Below are 18806 nucleotides of genomic sequence, written 5' to 3' on the forward strand. Positions count from 1 at the left end.
AGTTAGTTCTTCTCATCTGTATTTGATCCCATGTCACATTATTCCTGACTTTTCACTTCAGCAAAAAACACACAAAAAACAGCTAGGTTTTCAAAAAATCCCCTTCAAACTCTTATAAAACACACAAAACTATACACATTTTCTAAAAAAGGAAGTCTATCACTCAAATTGGTGCAACTGCCCCAAATCTATGTCTGCATTCAGCCATTCAATGCTCTAAAGTTAAGATTAACCATGCTAATATGCAAGTTACAGACTGTGTTCCCATTTACGTAGAATTCTGTCTAATCTTATCTGTGTTCCCCTCCCAAATATGAGAAATGACTTGCATGCTTTCATTAACATTACATTTTAGCCTTAAGAAAACATGCACTGGCTACTTTTAAATAAACTACTTTGCACACTGTTATATTTAATGCATTAAAGGACTAAGGATGCAAGGGAGCCAACTACTTGTATAACTAGTCAGTTCTTATAGTTTCAAACCTGATTGTCACTAAATTGCTTGCCAATACAACTTTTAAAAGTTACTTACATTGTATTTTGTAGACTTCACTCAGAGCACACCATTCAGACCTTTCATGATTACCTTGCCTGCATCTGCATACTGCAAGTCTTCAAACAAAAGAGGTGCTAAAATGACAGATAGTAACATTGCCAAAGCAGCCAACATTTTTTCATGTTTTCACTACTGTCTCTTGATTTTCAAAACTTTTTGATAAAAAAACTTTTCCATAGCTTAAACCAAGAACATTAATCTAGACATCTGTCTACAAAAGCAGGGCAAATTGCCATCCTTTAATTCTCTATCCAATACAGTCCACTTTTACATTTACTCAGTGGTCCAACATCACATTATATTTACTTGCTTCCTTCCAGCTTTTCTTATCTTTTCTATAGTGTTAATCCGGGCTACATTAAATCAGTAAAGTACTTTTTATTTTAATATCACTAGCATACACAACAGTCGCTGAAAAAAACTATCACCACCTCACATTTAAAACAGCTGTGAATGTAACTATACAAAACTACATTTCATGAACTTGCATCAGAAGTTTCTACACAAATATCAAGAACAAAATGCATTTTCTTTACAGCTACTTTATTCCATTTGGTGTCATTTTAAACATTAATGACAAAGTGTGGGCTATACTTTACAATTCTCTTACCAGTTCAACACAGTCAAACTCTTCCAGTCTTTTTCAGCCACTTCTCGCAGAACCACAGTTCATATGTCTACATGTAATGGGATTCATGCTTTACAGTTCTCCCACTTGTGTACTAATTTCACCTTGTTGCTGGCCTTCTACATCCTCAATGTTAAGAACTTTTAAATCAGACAAGTATGACTATGACAGTGGTGGTCTATTTGGGAGAAAATGATTTGCCATTCAAAATTCAGAGGGATATGCAGTGACATGTCAAAGCTCTACATGCATATCACAAATGCAGGAAAGACCTTGGTAATGAGCACGATCCTTCCTTCACCAAGAATGATGCCAAAACAAAAAAAGATAGGTTTCAACAATTGGCTTTACAACTGGAGTCAAACTAAAGTGATGCAGTATGTGCCAACATGGAATGAGCTGCTTAAAAAGAAGTTAATACTTATCATAATGCTCCATCTGTGTTGTCCATTTTCATTCTTTCTCAACTGTTCGGTTCAGATCTGACCCGCGAATCTGACTTGGCCATTACTATAGCTCCTGGCCACCAGAAAACTCGAGCTCCTCCCTTATCTATAATGCACCAACTCCTAACATACCTCAGGTCTTTTTTGCTGCTTTACACAAAATGGAAAGAAATACTGTAAAAATACTGACAGAGTAAGCCATAACTGCAACTTACCCTGAAGTATAGTGGTTGTTCTTATAACCTCTCGTTCTTCCAGAAATGCACGGTGAAAAAGATTGGGGTTGTTGGGTGGGAAGCTGAGGAAGTATGAAAATAGACAACACTGATGGAATGTTATAGCAAGTACATAACACAGACATATATGACAGACAGGGGAAGAGAGCACTGGTTGTCTAGCTATTAACAGAATTGGAGAAACTATGCTACTAGCTTGAGGTTTGAGATATCCAGATGGATCATGCCTGTCGGGTGAGGAAGGAGGTCTGGAATCAGATCCAGATCCAGAATCCAAGGTGGGCAAAGAAGATGAGACCAAAGGAAGGAAAACCAAATCTGTCGAGGTCAGTAAGGCAATGAGGGTGACTTTCTCTTCACCTTACCAGTAAGGCAATGAGGGTGACTTTTTCTTCACCCTAGCAGCTTTCTGTAGAAATTCTGGAATTAGGGGAGTTGGTGGGTAAGCATAAAAGAGACTGGGGGGGGGCAATCGTGAAGTAGAGCATCCCTCAGTGATTCCTCCAGATGAGGGATTAGGGCAAAGAAACTGCTGCATTTGTTGTTTGGAGGAGAAGCAAAAAGATTGCAGCAAGGCTGGCCCAAATGACAGTAAATCACTGTTGTCACTTTTAAGTTGAGAGACCACTCATGAGGTAAAAGAATGGTCCTGCTCAATTTGTCTACTATCACACTGGACTTCTTCGGAATGTGCATTGCTATGAAAAAGCGGTTGGATGATATCGCCCATTGCCACACTCTGAGGGCTTCTTGCCACAAGGGGTAAGACCAGTTCCTCCTTGTTTATTGATGTATCAAACTACTGATATACTGTCTGTCTGGATCACAACTGTCCCAAAAGGGAGACAGTCTTGGAATGCCTGCACTGTTAAAGAGCACTACTCATTTCCAGAACATTTCTATGTATGTTGGCCTCTTCAGTGGACCAAGTGCCTTGGGCTATTTTCCCCAGGAAATGTCCCACCCATATCTGGGAAGTGTCTGTAGTCACTATAGCCTTGGACTGAGGGAGGATGAAAGGACAACACTGAAGAAGCTGATCTGATTGGATCGGATCCACCACCAAAGACATTTCTTGTATGCTCGAGTGATTCTTATTTGTGCTGACATGCGTTGATAAAGAATCGACCACTGAGTTGCTAGCATCCATTGAAGAATTTTCATATGAAATCTTGATACAGGAACTAAAATATAGGCCACTGACAATGACCCCAACCCTTTCAGAATCAGCAAAGCTGAAATTTTGGTACTGCAAATTATTTTCTTGACCTGGAATCTGACAGTCTGCACTTTGGACAGAGGAAGAGAAGCTGCCACTGATACCATGTTGAACACCGCTCCTACGAATTCCAAAGTTTGAGTCGGTTGTAACAGAGACTTGTTGTAATTTGCGGTTATCTCCAGATAAGTCCTGAGTACCTGATCTCTTGCTCTTAACAGTAAATGCCTGGTCAGGGTGGTAGTAAGCTAGTCATCTAAGCATAGAAAAACTCATAATCCCTGCAGTCTCAAGTGAGCTGCTGTCATTACCATGCATCTGGGGAACACCCTGGGGCTGTGGTGAGGCCAAAGGGCAGTGCTCTAAAATGATAGTGACTGTCTCCCAGCCAGAAGCGTAAAAAACTTCTGGACTGTCTGTTCAATTTTTTGTGATAGTAAGCATCATGAAGGTCTATCAAGCAAATCCAGTCTTCCTTGCCCAGGAAGGGCAGAATGGACTGAAACATGACCATCTGAAACTTTGTATGTCAAACTGAATTGTTTAAGTTGGTGAGATCCAAAACTGGTCTACAGTCCATTTTCTTTGGCACTAAAAAGAATCTTAAGAAAGTTCCGGATTCCATCTGGTCTGGTGGGACCTCTTGGATGACTTTTTTCTAGCAGCTTTTGTATTTCTAGCGCTGCTGTTTTCCTCTGACTGGCTGGAACATTGGAATATTTGCATATAGATGGAGGTGGAAGGGAAAAGGGAATTCTATACCCTTTGTAGATAATCCTCTGCCCCCTTTTATCTTTTGTGATGTTTAGCCAGGCTCTCTGGTGCATGGATAAATTACCCCTTGATTGCTTCCAGAGGGGGGACAATCACAATAGTGATCAGTAGACATCTACTGTCATGGTAAATTCTTACACAACTGTACTATGTCCTGACTAAAATTACTGTAGCTGTATTTCTAACCCTTGGGTGGTTCCCAAAGCTAAAGAGAAAGTAAGGGTGGTTAGTGAACTAGTAAAAGCAGCTGGGGACCTTGAAAAGGCATAAATTCTGTAGTGTTTAGTAAAGGTGTGTACAGAAAACCAAATGTCAGTTTCTAGTATGGCCTTGGCACCTCTCCCCCAGTAGAAGGCCCAAAAAGATTCAACCACCATGAAAGAATAAGGTCAAGGGATGACAGGAAGGACTTTCCAAGCACAGAATAACAAACAAGATGAGATCTAGCTTGCAATTGTTTTAGACATTGGTTGACCCAGTTTTGAATTTATGAAAGAGAGACACAGTTGTCTGAATTTTTGAATGGATTTGGTTTTTGAATGGATTTGGTTTTGTCTAAATAGAATCTTAGCTGTCAGAGAATGTCGAGAGAGAAAGTAGGACCCTTTCCTTCTAGTCCTGTTGGTTGGAAAAGGAAGTAGTAAGATACATGCCCTGGCTGAGAGAGAGCTTGTTCACTACTTTAGACATGAATGAAGGGTTAGCCTCTATTGTCACCATGTCCTTGTGAAAAATAAGAAAGGGAGAAATGGCCATGAGAGCCTGAAACTCTGAATCTCTACTAGCTGAAGTGAGAGCCAGAAGCAGAATAGTTTTCCAGATGCAGAATTTGAGATTTGTTGATGCTGTTGGTTCAAAGGGAGGTAAGGTAAGCTTTTCCATCACGAAGCTATAGTTCCAGGGAGGAGTTATGGTCTTCCTTGGTGGTCTAAGATACATAACCTCTGTAAGGCATAACATGATCTCAGGCCTGGACATAAGTGGAGGATTGAGGAGTAACAAAACAGAAATGGCTAACAGGTGGGCTTTGACAGAAGAGTAGGCCAGACCTGTATGCATGAGTTCAAACCATTATTTTAGTATGGGAGGTACCTCTGACTTGTTGGGAGTCCTGTTCATTCCTATGGCACCAAAAGGGAACATTTCTTCCATTTGACTATGTAATATTTTCGAGTGGTGGGTCTCCTGGCTAACTGGAGAATCTTAATTACTTGCTCAGAAAAGTGGTGCCTGTAAGGAATTAGAACCCTATCATCCACACAGTTAGATGTAGGGATGACAGGCTGAAGTGTAGTAGTAACCCTTTCTGTTGTGAGATGAGATCTGCTAGAAGTGTCAGTTGGAGTAATTGTTCCTGGCTAGATGAAAAGAGGAAAACAATTCTGTCTTGTCCAAAAGGGGACAAGAGTTTATTTTTTTTAGGCCTTTAGAATAGTAGTGGAGGGAAGACATACAGGAAGGAACTTTTCTGTCCACTGAAAGATAAAAGCATCTGTCCTCAAGGCTGATGAGCAAGGACCTCTGGTGCAAAAAGTAGGAGCTGCTTGTTAGTGTCTGAGGCAAGCATGTCAATCTGAGGTGTCTAACAACGGTGGAGGATGTCCACAAAAACCTGTCTGTTCAAGGTTCGTGAGAGTCCTCGAAGGTCCTGCTTAATGCCAGCACATTATCCTGCAACGGGATGTATATGGCAATTAGCTACTAATGGCCCAGGTGATCTATGCCAATCTGTACAGCTAGTAACACCCGACTTCTCCTCGTTTATGTACCACATAACTGCTGTGTTGTATGTGAACACTCGTAGAGGACCTGGTCAGATACCAGATATGGTAAAAGGCTTGAAGAGCTTGGATGAGGGGACCTCATCTCCTTCATGTTGATGTGTTCCTTTAGTAGTTTTGGTGAACATCTGCCCTGTACTGAGTGTGCCCCTTTCCAGGTCCCCCATACCTCATCTGAGGCATATGTGCACACTTCCTGAACTGGGAATGGAGGGTACATTGATCTAGACTTACTAGAAAGGCCCGAGGCAGTATGAAAGGTAGCAGAGAGTGCAGTGAGAGCATTTTGAAGTTTGGCACTTTTAGGAAAGTGTTTAGTAAAGAGAGATCCAGTATGGGTCTCCACAGCCCTTCTTTCTTTGGTACAAGAAAGAGTCTGGACTAAAAGCCCTTTCTAACCAATTAATTTGGCACTGGTTCTACCATTGTGTCTGTAATTCCTGCAGAATGCATGGCAGCAGAGGAAGGCATGACATTTAGTTGGGGAGGGGGGAGTTCTATCCAAGGCATAGCCCTTTTTTATAAAAGAAAGCACACATTTGTCTGTGGTAATCTTTTCCCATATGGAAATTGGCTGGGTCAGCCTTTTTGAGTGTGTTAGGGCAAGGTTGGATGGTGCTGGGGGGGGGGGGGATTTATAGATAGTTACAAAGATTGTTCCCAAAGGAAGGCTACCAGAAGAAGAATCTAATTGTTTTCTCTGGGAATCTATTTCTGACGGCATTCCTGTGTTTCTTACTGGGTCTAGGATCCCTTCTGACAAAAAAAGTGGACTTGGTTGGATAATTCTTCTGGTACCTTGGTAAAGTAGTCAACAGTAGTTGTCTGCAGTCCTTCATACTTTTTTTTCTGTTCTTGGAGAGCTTTGAAAAGGTTAGCTGTTTGTGGGTTCTAGTCTAAAGGGGAATCCACAATTTTTGCTTTAAAGTCTTTAGGTATGGGTTGATTGTGTAACCATGCATACCTGGGGATGAGAGAGCCAGTAGCAGCTGCTCTGGGCGAGGCCTCTACAGCATCATAGCTATTGTGTCTATCCTGATTGAGTAAGGACAACAGTGACTATTTAGAATCAGTTCCTTTCGAATCCACCACTACCTTGCTCAAGGAATTGACAATGGATATAAAATACTTGGTCACTGGGGTTTAGTAATTAATTGCACTGAATGCCAAAGCAGAGGAGGTATAACTCTTTTTACCCCACCTATCCATAGCACAGCTAGCTTTGTCTGAAGGGAATGTATTGGCAATAAGAATGAGCTTAGGTTTATCAGAAGAGAGAATGCAGAAGAGTCTGCCACAGAATGTTTAAACAAGAACTAAAGATCATCAGCAACTTTATAAAATCTGTCTGACCATTTGCGGGCAAGAGGTTGTGAGTCAGTAGCAGCAGAAGTGAACTGAAAGACATCAAAGACAGCCTCAAGAACAGGAGGAACTGGGAAAGGGGCTGGGGTACCCATTTCCAACAGGCTGAAGTATCTTTTTTGGACCCCTGTAATCTGCCTAAACTCATCAAACTGCTTCATCATGTTTAAAATTCTCTTCTCAAAAGAAGTTTCTTCCACAGCACAGTCAGGAGAAATGGAATCTTCATCATCATAAGGGACTTGGACAGAAGAATAGATTTTGACAGTAGAAGGCCAGAAAATGATCAGAATTAGAAGCCTCCTCATCTTCAGAGAAAGATGAATCCACATCAATCTTTTGAGGAGTGGGAGGAAGAGAAGAAAAGGCAGGAAGCTTCAGGGCCAAAATTACATTGAGCAAACCTTAAGAAATGTCTATCCATTCCTTCAGCCTAGGAAGAGGAGAAGTTATATGCTTAGTTTTTGTATGCTTCATTTTGCCTGAACCAAGCTGGTGGTTCAGATCCCTGAGGTATCTCAATACGTTTACCTGGGATCTCTTCCCTACCTAGTATCTGAGGAAAGCCTTCTAGACCCTATGAGATGATAATTTGCAATTCACCTTTCTTTATGGATTCCTCAGCGGTAAGGCCCTCCTACACCATACCAGCCTGATGTCTCAGTAGAGGGCATCTGAGAGCAGTGGATACATCTGAATCAGAAACAGTAACTGAGTCTCCGACCTAGGTCTTTTAAGCTTTTTCTTAAGTGACGGGGGGAAGGTCTGGGGAAGCAGGATCCACCATGTTGGAGTGGGCCAAGTGTTTCATATGTTGGGTCTCCAAAAAAGTGTTGAGTGAGGACAAAAACAGGATCATAACGTCTTAGGTTCAAAAGATTGTCAAATGGAACAGGACTTGTAGCTGTGTTTCATTTCTATGCAGAACAGAGGCATTGGGTACACAAGTCTTCATATGGGATTTATCTACCTCACGCACACTTACTCCTTCTAGCATCTAATACTGTTAAGGCAAAACATTTTAGAAAGGTAAAGGAAAGTTCCCCAATGGGGCATTTATCTGATTACGTGAGGCAATGGTACCAACAACCAAATGAAAATCAGTCCAACAGATATACGACCTGCATTTGGGCTGGCGGCAAATGAATCTGAGGAATTAAGCTCATACATCTGTCTGTTTACCCCTATACTTATGAAATGAGGTCACACATTGGACATACAGTCCTGGGAAGGTAAAGCTTTGGTACCCTGGCCAGACATCAGCAGTGATAATCCTTTGGTTAGGAAAACTGCAACAGTGATTTCAGCCAGGACATCTCGTATTTCATCATAAAAAGAACATATTTTCATGATTCAATTGACTATTGGACCAGACGTTTTCAGCTTATTGATTAATTACTTCAACATCCAAATTATCTCACCCTACATTCATAAGTAACTGCAGGCAAGCTTTCTCTTTCTCTCTCTTTTAGATATATTTCTTTTTCTTCATAAAAATCCTCTTCCTTTAGCAATATATTACCAAGTGAACATTGTTACATGTATTTGAGTAGGCACATCATATATTGTATATAATTATATACACTTGTTTGTAGATTAGATATACTTAGTATTATTGTTTATGTTTTCTTGATTTATCTGTTACATTATATTCACTCTGTTTTTGTCATACAAAATTCAGTAAAGGAAATTTGGAAAAAATAAAATGCAAACTATCAGGCTGTGACAGTGAACATCTGTGAAATAATTTGCATGCTGCCCAAAAGCATATAAAAGGCAGCATATCCATTATTTCAGAGGTGTTCACTGCCACAGTCCCATTGTTTGCATTATAATGCATTTCTACTGGGGGTCGTGTGCTGAACCAGTGGTTAGCCTGTGAGAAGAAGACAGACGTTAAACTTAAGCATCAGAGATGTAGTGTGGACTTTGTGGAGGTGGGTCTTGAAAACATAAGCACCGGGGATTTTTTTTATTTAGGTAGTAAGCAAAAGAAGATGATCATCCTCACAACTGAACCCACCTTCTGAAGTCTCTTAAAATGTGTGATCCTGTCAGCTACCAGCTTCGCCCTTAGCAGAAGGGCTTGCTAATAAAGCTCTTTCCAGAATAAGCTTTAACTTTTTTAGTCTGTATGTCACCTAACTTGTATCATGACAAACATTGCTAAACAAATCTGAGAGTGAGCAATGTTCATTAGCACTTGCACCTGTGAAAATCTAAAGTGAAGTTTCAGCAAAATGCCACAGAAGCAGAAGATAATCTAAAAGGTACACTTTAAAGAGTCTAGAAGAATATGAATCATTATTTTAAGGGGAAAGATATCAGAGATTAACTTAAAACTCAACAATAACACGACTATTGCATAATAAGCTTCATAATATATACCCCCAAATAATCCCCCCAAAACAATCTCATTCAAGCCTGAGACATACTTAAACAATAATTAAAAAAAAAAAAAAAAAAAAAAAAAAAAAAAAAATTGAAAGCCTCTCCAGCACAGACTGGTCTTAACCCTAACCTTGCTGCAGTAGCCTCTCACAAATGTACTCAGATTCTTCTAGGACACATTCTTTCCTATTTTCCCTATAATTTTTCAACTCTACAAACCAAAATTAAATGATTAGCAAACTGCTGAATTAAAATCCTTTTTGAAAGATTATGTATGGCAGGCATGGAAAAACAACCCGTCCCATAGCAAAATGCAACACCATATCCAACTGAGAAGCCTCACAAAACAAGCAATGGAATGACACAAAAGTCAAATGATAAAAACATTTGAAAATCATTAAGTCAACAAAGCAACTCTAGAAATAAAATAAATTAATCAACTTACAGGAAGAGATACTCAAAACAACCCATAAAAAGCAACAACTATATTCTCTCCTCCTGACATCCTCTTTAATTTTTCAGCCTAACATTCATCTTAAACTTTCACACTAACCACCCCCACCCCCACATCCCAAAACAAGCTGACTGAAATCCCCAGTTTTACTTAAGTCAACACAAGAGATTTAGAACTACTTATGAAAAACTGATCATATGCAGATGATCTTTATTCCCAGTTGTTATACTACAGCAGGGACTTCCTCACAGCCAGCCTGTAACACATCTTCACTCTCTGTCGAACACAAAATATCATGCCAAATAATTGGAGACTAGCCATTATCAACCCAGTGTAAAACCAATCTAACCCCACCTAAACCTCCCAATACGTCAAACACTCTCACAGGTTCATAGGTGTGTACTAGGCTAACGGCCCTGGAGCCTATATAAGCCTTGCCCAAAAAGATTCCCTGGTATCATGCTGCCCAAAGTCTCCTTCCCACTCAAGGCAAACTGCTTAAAAAAAAATCATCCATATTCAGCTCATAAACTACATCATCACTACCTATAACCTCCACTCCCAAAATACAATACAGGTTCTGGTTCAATAAAAGTACACTCACAATTATGGACTCTTTAATGAAATACTACTCATTACTCAGACAGGCCAGCTGAATCGTGTCACCTTTATCAACTTTACAAAAGCCTTCAACCTCACTGATGACACCTTCCTCCTCTATCACCTATACAAAAAAAGACAGTTTTCATTCCTCTACATTGGTTCCAAAACTAAACCATACATTGTCATTTCTCCATCAAAATTAAATGAAAGCCATAACGATAGATCCATGTGGTCTGTTTTCATCTGATTCAATACCAAAGTATTGGATCTGAGAGGTCTAACTCCACCCCATCCATAATTCCCTCCTCTTAGCCGATTTACCTCAGATCAAGTTTGCTGACTGATTTCAAATGGTCTCTAATAATTGCAGGAAGGAATGCAAAGGGATAGTGCAACATTATCCCACTATAAAGAAAAGTGGAACAAGAGACAAGCAGGGTCCCATCAAGGCCTGATTGAGCCTCATTGCATGAAAAATTACAATTTGAAAGGGGAAGGAGGGAGGGGAGATGAAAATAAGAAAACACGGATCTATAGTTATGCTAAATACATAAATTTTGTATCTGGTGTTGCCTACATTTGTATGATTCATCATGTAGGACAGATTCCCAAGCTACCAAAAAAGGTCCTTGGTGGACACAAGGAAGGAAATTCCTGAGAATGGTAGAGTTAAAGGACATGAGAGTTGTAGATTTGACACCCAATTTATAATGAGATATAAAGATACGAGTTGCAAACCAAATCACTGCTGCACATACATCACTGACAGGTACTCTTTTTTTTTTTTTTTTTGCATATGCTGTTGAAGCTGCCATCCCTCTAGTAGAGTGAGCCTTATGTTTAGAATGTGAAGGCAGACATTTTGTCTTTTAAACAAAAGAAATGCAATCTGCTAGCCATCTGGAAAGCATACCTTTTGACACGCATCATCCTAGTTTGGCCTTGGAAAAGGATATAAATAATTGGTCTAATTTTCTAAAGCCTTTAGTATTGCATAAATAGGACCAGAGTTGTCTACGGATATCGAAGGCATGGAGGTTGGAAAGAACACTGGCAAATCAAGTTGCTGGTTCAGACTGGATTACGCTGCCATCTTGGGAAGGAGGAATGTGACTTCAGGGAATCTCTGTCCTTGTGGAAAATAAGGAAGTGCAGTTTGCAAGAAAGTGCTTGTAGTTCTGAAACCCATTTTGCTGATGCAATGGCAACCAAAAAGACAGTTTTCCAAGAAAGACATGTTATATCTGCTGGAGTTCATTTCTGCTGGTAAGGTTTTCTCAGTGAACAGCCCATGGAAACCTTGATTTTGCAGTCTGCCTGTACCTCATGGTTGGCATGAATTAGGAAAGCCTCCTCTTCTGCATCAGGGAGGGCATCAATTAGGAAAGCCTCCTCTTCTGCATCAGGGAAGGCATTAATTAGGAAAGCCTCCTTTTCTGCATCAGGGAGGTCTATCCCCAGAAGTGTCCTGGTGAAAACCTTGGGATTTTTTGAACCAAATTTTCTTACCGCCTCTGATTCCTAGAAAAGGATCCCTGAGGAGTAGAAAAATGGACTCCCATGGCAGACAAGGGCTTAACGTCCTGTTCACTCCTGGTAAGTGGTTCTTTTACTTTAGGTCCAAACAAGGTGAAAGAGTCATAGGGAGCATTTATAAAGGATGCCTTGAAGCTCTCCACAAAACTGCATAGCTGCATCCACATGTGGCATTGCATGACAATACTTGTGCCTGCTTCCCTTGATGTACCATCAGCTCCATTGGATAACAGTCTTGTGGCCACATTTGAGGATGATTGCAGGGCAGACATTTAGGCATTCACTAATTTTTGCATGTCCATAGGTAAAGCTACCCAAAACAGACTTGGAGAGCTCCTTAATCAAGTCTCTTTGGAAATGTGTCAGGTGTGCTAGCTAGTTCAGTGTTCGAAGTGCAAAGTTTGCTGAAGCAAATATCCATTTCCCTAGTCTGCCCAATGCCCTTGATTCCCTGTTGGTTAGTTGGACAGAAAAACCTTCTTCAGACAGTTCCTTCTTTGAGGGTGCTGCTACCACCATAAGGCCCCTTGGACCAGTGTATCCTATCCTTTGGGGCAACCAAAATATTGTCTGTTTTTTTTTAGAAATGGGCTCTGCTACATCATGTTCCTTCCAGGAATTCTGAGCAAAGAGATCTATTAAGGAGTCAGGAGGTGGGACTACAAAGGATGTCAAAGGGCCAGACCCAAAAGCTTTAAGGAACACAGACTCAGAGGAGAGCACTTCTGTGGAACCCCCCTCCCCGTTTCATCAATTCCAGAATATCTTCAAAGGAGACATCATCGGAGGGGGGGGGTTAATGGGAACCCTTTCCATCATCTAAGTAAGTGTCTTCAGTGATGGACGTAGGAGAGGGGTCTATATGTTACATTTGTATGTCCTTTTCTGGAGAAGGAGGCTCAGGGACTCTGAAGAAGATACCTTGGAGTCAGACAGGGAGCTCAAACGTCGAGCTGCCTCAAAGCTGTTTGGATGCATCTGTCCCTGTCAACCTGAATAAGAGGAAGGAGGTACAGGATCGAATGGCTGTCAGGATAGATCCAAACATGGTGCATGCACCACTCCTTGGTGCAGCCAAGGCTTTCTTCACAGCCTCGAAAGCCAGCTCAACTAATGTAGCCAAGGAAGAACTACCTCTATTAGTACACCTGGTAGCTTTCCCAACCTCAAAGAAGGTTGGCTCCAAGTAGGACCTTCGAGCTGAACTACCTAGAGTGGAAGCATGGAGAGGAAGGGACACCTCTGAAAACTTCAAAGCCAGTTCTACTGCTGTGGCTCCAACTCAGACTCTGTGGTTCTGGGAATCCTCTCAACCAGATGGCAATAGTGTTGAAAAAGTCAGATGATGTCAAAACCAAAGTCTTCAGGGCTATCAGATCCAATGCTGGTGGGGCACAGGGGTTCTCAGACCCATATGCATTGATGCCAGAAAGGGAAGCATCAGAAGTAGCAGGGGTGGTGTCGATGGGCTCATTCCCAGCCCTCTCTCCTCACAAATGGGGCCAGGAGGACCCCCAGCTGAATTTGTGCCTTCAGGAATTTCCTCATCATATAATCTATATCCACTTTGGTTAGTCTTCTGGTGGATCATCCAGAACTCGAAGAAGCTACAGATGGAGGTCTTGAACATATAAGTATTAAGGAATGAAGTCTGGGGCTGACTGGCCCCACAAAAAAGGTTTCAAGAGGAAGCTCGGATCCTGGTTGTAGTTGGATCAGACTTCCTGAACAACTTAGGTGCAGACCCAGAATAGCGCTTGGATCCAAAGACCTTTTGTTTGTTTTCTCTGCATTTTCCCATTTTGTTTTTCTGTATGTTTCTCTACATTTCTGTCTTTTTCTTTAGATCTTTCTTACTCTTTTTCCCTCTTTCTGTCTGAAGACGTTAGAGGTGGATGTTGCCTTGGATTCTGTGGATATTCCAGATGCTGTATGAGGGGGAAGAAGTCCTTTAATAATAGGTTTTTACTTTCTGCCTTAAACAGCTTGGGTACCAAAGGCAGCACGGATACTGCAGCTATCCTGTAAGTGGGAAGGACATAGGCAGTAAACACAAAGGAGATAGGAATCTTGGGGATATCTTGTGCCCACAGGCTGAACACTTTTTGAAACCAGTGGACTTCTCAGCCATCAGAATAACTTGTAAATAGTATAACAGTAATAGAAACTATTCTGAATCCCACTGAACACGTGTGTGTGTGTGTGTGTGTGTGTGTATGTATATGTATATATATATATATATATATATATATATATATATATATATATATATATATATATATATGCATGTGTGTGCATATACATGATGTGAGAAAGGAAAATATAACTAAAATACATCTTAATAGATCAGTAGTTAAGTAAGAAAGTCACTATAGCTACTATTTTACTTAAATGCTATACTATAAAAACCTATATGAAAAACCACTATGTAATCTATAGAATATTACTACAAAGTTCCATCCGATACACTCGTGAAATATCTTACTAAAGAAGCTATTTAACAAACCTAACTATCTAAATATACTAATCAAACTAGGAAGAAAATTAAAAACTATCCTGTAGGAAGGATTAAGCAGAGAATCAAAAAATGGCCATCACGTCTGAAAAAACTGGAGCCCTTGGCAAACACGTTTGTTCTGGCAGGCAGCAAAAGAGATATGAGATAAATCAGCTATGAGGAGGCACTTGTAGGTAGGGGAGGAGTCAGTGTTCAATACTCCTGTACAAGGCACTGAAGTCAGATCTGACCTGATCCAACATCCCATATGCTAAATAAGACAAAAATATACATCGGATTACCTTAATTTCAAAATCAGTTAGATTTCAGAAAGCAGTACCACAAGCTTCCATAATTGCTCATCTACTATTCTCCATTTTTATAAACTTCTCCTTCACCTATCTCATATCACCCTCCTACTCTAAGCAAATGGCATGGCACTATTTCACAGGTACAACTCAGTACCAAACCTCCAGAAAGACCTATAATCAGATTTAATAGCCTTTATCTGATGTATACCCAACAAAAACCTTATCGACTCCAGAAAAAAACATTTATTTTGACAACAAACAGAAACTTAAAAAAATACACAAAAGTCTTTTGTATATCTAGAACAACAAAAACTCCCTAAATCTCCAAATATAATTACTTATACATACTCCAACTCACTACAATTAGTAACAGAACAGAAGTACCTCTCTTTCATTGGCCAGTCTGTCAATATACTAGCAAAGCATGGGTCTATATTATGTCGTTGAAACACATTAACATTGAACACCACACTGTCAACAAATATTCAGCAAAATTCACTTCTATGATTCTGTGAATACTTAAAGGGCAAAGACGTAGTTGGTAAACTGCACAATTTTTCCCTTTTCTCTACTGTAGTGCGATCTTGGAGTTGGTATATTTAGTTAGAGGGGAGTGGGGGGCTTCGGGGGGTGGGGGGTGCAACCCTCCACATGGGTGGGTTTGGTTTAGGTAGATTTAGTTCCATTGGGTTGCAGAGCAAGTTATTTGCTTACCCTTTAAGTATTCAGTGGATCATGGATGTGAATTTCGCTGAATACTTGTCAACAATGTGGTGTTCGATGTTAACATGTTTTGACGGCGTAATATAGACCCGCAAAATACTCCACCTAAAACTATGCTCCAGAATCTAACACCTCCCCATCCCTACACCTCGTAATGCCTTAGCTAAAACTGAGCTTATCCCAAAAATAGAATACAGGCTTCCATTGGAACTCCAGCTCAGACATCTAAAATAAAACTACCACACATCAAATCTTCAAATTTGTTCTTTTTGCAGGACCTCAAACTCATCACTGCCAATTTCTATGGCTGTGTAAGTGGATACCTGTATACGACAGAGTCACATTTCTACTTATCTGTCAAATCTACAAGCTATTAAAAATTGAACAATGTCCCCTCACACATCAAGCAGACTAACTACACACCTAGAGACTGCCAAAAGGGCAGTATCTACCATCATTAGAACTTGTTTTAAAACCTCCACAGAAGAATGACTTATCTCTAGGCTAGATAAATCTGCTTGGATCTGGCTACCCGTAGAAGTGAGACAGCAAGAGGCACTTCAGTTATTTAGAAACAAACAAAAAGAGCAACTATTTACGGGCACCAAATGCTTCTGTGACAGTGGCCAGTCACTGCAGCTTATGCTGTAGTCACATCTTTCCTGTAAATACATACTTTTAACAAATGACCACTGGTAAAATGCCTACCTTACTTGTACATACTGTAAATAATATCACTTGTATTTATAATTGGAAATAACATACAAAAGTACTGTACAATTTTGTGTATTCTTTAGTCTCTGCATAAGTTTCTTGTTTGTGTATTACACCATAATTACCAGATCATAGCTGAAAAATGTCTGTCAGCCAGTCCAATTACCTGGTTATCAAACTGAAATAAATAAATAAAATTAAATTAAACACACCCACACAAAACACACCCTCTTTTAAACATCTCAGCATTTGACTTGACTCCTGCCTTAAGTTCTCTCTCTCTACCTCAACTACACAAGGAAAAAGGTTAACTTACCTTTATTCCAGGCTAATGAAATCCTCCCCTTCTTAATACAGCCTCCAGAACAGCCACAGTCAAAGGTATTCAGCTCTCCCAACTTAAATACAGTTTTCCCCTCAAAGCCTCAACACCAAAACCAAACTCTGCACATATTAAAACAATAACTAATAAAAATAAAATCTGTAGATTTATTACCCAGCCCCTAATAATTACTACCACTGCAAAACACTGAGAAAAGCAAAACAGCTCACTGTTCGACAAAAGGGTGGCTTTCTCCTAGGATCCCAAATGTTCAAGCTCTTAGTCAACCAAACCTTCTTTCCTGTAGCAGCTAAACTAGACAGTTTTCCTCTTTATGGCCTCAGAGACCACAAACACTGCCCACATACTGAAACAAACCACAACTGAAGTCTAATGTACAGACCACTGCTTTTCTATACTAGATCCACGACTCTGGAAAAGTATTTCCACACAAATAAAAGGCATGTCATCTTAACTTAGGACTCTGCAAAAGGTCCACTCCTCTCATCAGCCAAATGTCATTGTCCCTCATGCAACCATATCACCTAACCTGAAATACATCACTCTTTTCTCTTATTAGCACTTGCTGTCTTAATATTGATGTGCTACTGCACCAGTGTATTCTTTGAAGCTACTCACAAACTCTAACATCCCTCGTTCAACTATTCTATCATACTCATTTTGCCAATATATAGCTGTTATCATACATACACTTTAGTTTCTAAATGAGAATTGCCTTTACCTATTGTAAATAATGTATATTACAACTGTATGTACTCTTCATTTCTTAGCTGATAACAGTACACTATAGTCATATATTTTCATCATGTTCTTGCTATCCAACTGAATGTAATCCTGACTTTATTATTCCCAGGCTGATACTGGTTACTCCTGATCAGTGCTCTAACCTGGTAAACAAATTTAAATTAAAAGTTAAATAAATAAACAAATAAATAAAATACATACTATATGTCCAAAATAAGATAAACTTGAAATATCAGAAACATATTTACCTGTGAAAGTGAGGTAGGAGGTCCATGAACAGTAACTTCACATCATCTTTACTTATTTTCCCACTTTTATCCTGCAAAAAACAAGAAATAGAATTTGCTTTGGGTTGTCATTATCAACAGCTTTAACCTGCATTTTGATTACAAAGGTCAGACAACAAAGAAATGTACTTTGCTGCATTCAGAAATGGCATGCTTTCGATACACAAACATGAGCTAATTTTTCTATTACCTTGACCTGACAACAGATTAAAAAAAAAAAAACATGAAAAAATAAATAAAACTGAACACCTGTATAACTTTTAGTTATGTACTTACCATAACTTTAGATGTTTGGGATCCATCTCGCCTACATTCAGTACTGATGGGCTCGGAGCCGATCCCTCGGCTCCGACTCAGCACGCTATGCTATAGAGCGAAGCCTCTTATTGGCTGAGCTATTTCTTATCCCAGGATGCACCACCACTAATCCCCCAGATCTTGTTTGTCCGCATTCATGCACACATGCACAACTTGTTTATATAACATTGCCAGATGTTTCAAGATGAAACAACAGAATTCGGACCTTCTGATATCTTCTGATCTCCAAGGAAGGGGGAAGGAGGGTGGGTTATTAGGAATGTAGGCGAGATGAATCCCAAACATCTAAAGTTATGGTAAGTACATAACTAAAAGATGTTATGTGATCCTATCTCGCCTACATTCAGTACTGATGGGACAGCGTCCCTAGCACCTAAATCCTGGGTGGCTCACTGGAAAACACTCCTGAGCACTGTGGAACCAAATGATGCTCGTCCTCTAGATGCCACATCCAATTTGTAGTGGGAAATGAAAGTGTGCGGGAGGACCACGTAGCCCCAGCACAAATGTCACTAATGGCAAGCTTAGAATGGAATGCTATTGAAGTAGCCATAGCTCTTGTAGAATGAGCCTTGACAGAGGTCGTAAGCTCTTTATTAGAAAAGGAATAAGCTTGAGTAATACAGTCCCTGATCCATTTGGCAATAGTGACCTTTGTGACGGCTTTGCCCAATTTATTGTCTGAAAAGGATACAAACAATTGATCTGATTTTCTTGTTTGTTTGGTCCTATCTAAATAAAAACGCAATTGCCTGTGGACATCTAATGTGTGGAATATGTATTCCGCTTTGTTAGAATACTTTGGAAAGAAGACTGGAAGTTCTAATGACTGTTGTAGGCAGAAACCAGAACAAACTTTAGGGACAAAGGATGGATT

The 18806-nt window shown here is 40.0% G+C and overlaps 1 protein-coding gene across 7 annotated transcripts in view; it reads right to left on the reverse strand.

Annotated features, from left to right (window-relative positions):
• Nucleotides 1-18806, reverse strand: part of CEP43 (centrosomal protein 43) — a 2274574-nt gene that overhangs the window by 1144861 nt on the left and 1110907 nt on the right. For all 7 annotated transcript variants that reach the window (XM_044069398.1, XM_044069434.1, XM_044069407.1 and 4 more), the window contains exon 8: nucleotides 17573-17643. In XM_044069398.1, the coding sequence (XP_043925333.1) occupies nucleotides 17573-17643 (71 nt within the window). The remainder of the gene's footprint in view (nucleotides 1-17572; nucleotides 17644-18806) is intronic.

Source organism: Protopterus annectens, chromosome 1.part0 (assembly GCF_019279795.1).
Source record: "Protopterus annectens isolate FY-2018-M chromosome 1.part0, PAN1.0, whole genome shotgun sequence".
Classification (NCBI taxonomy): Eukaryota; Metazoa; Chordata; order Ceratodontiformes; family Protopteridae; genus Protopterus; species Protopterus annectens.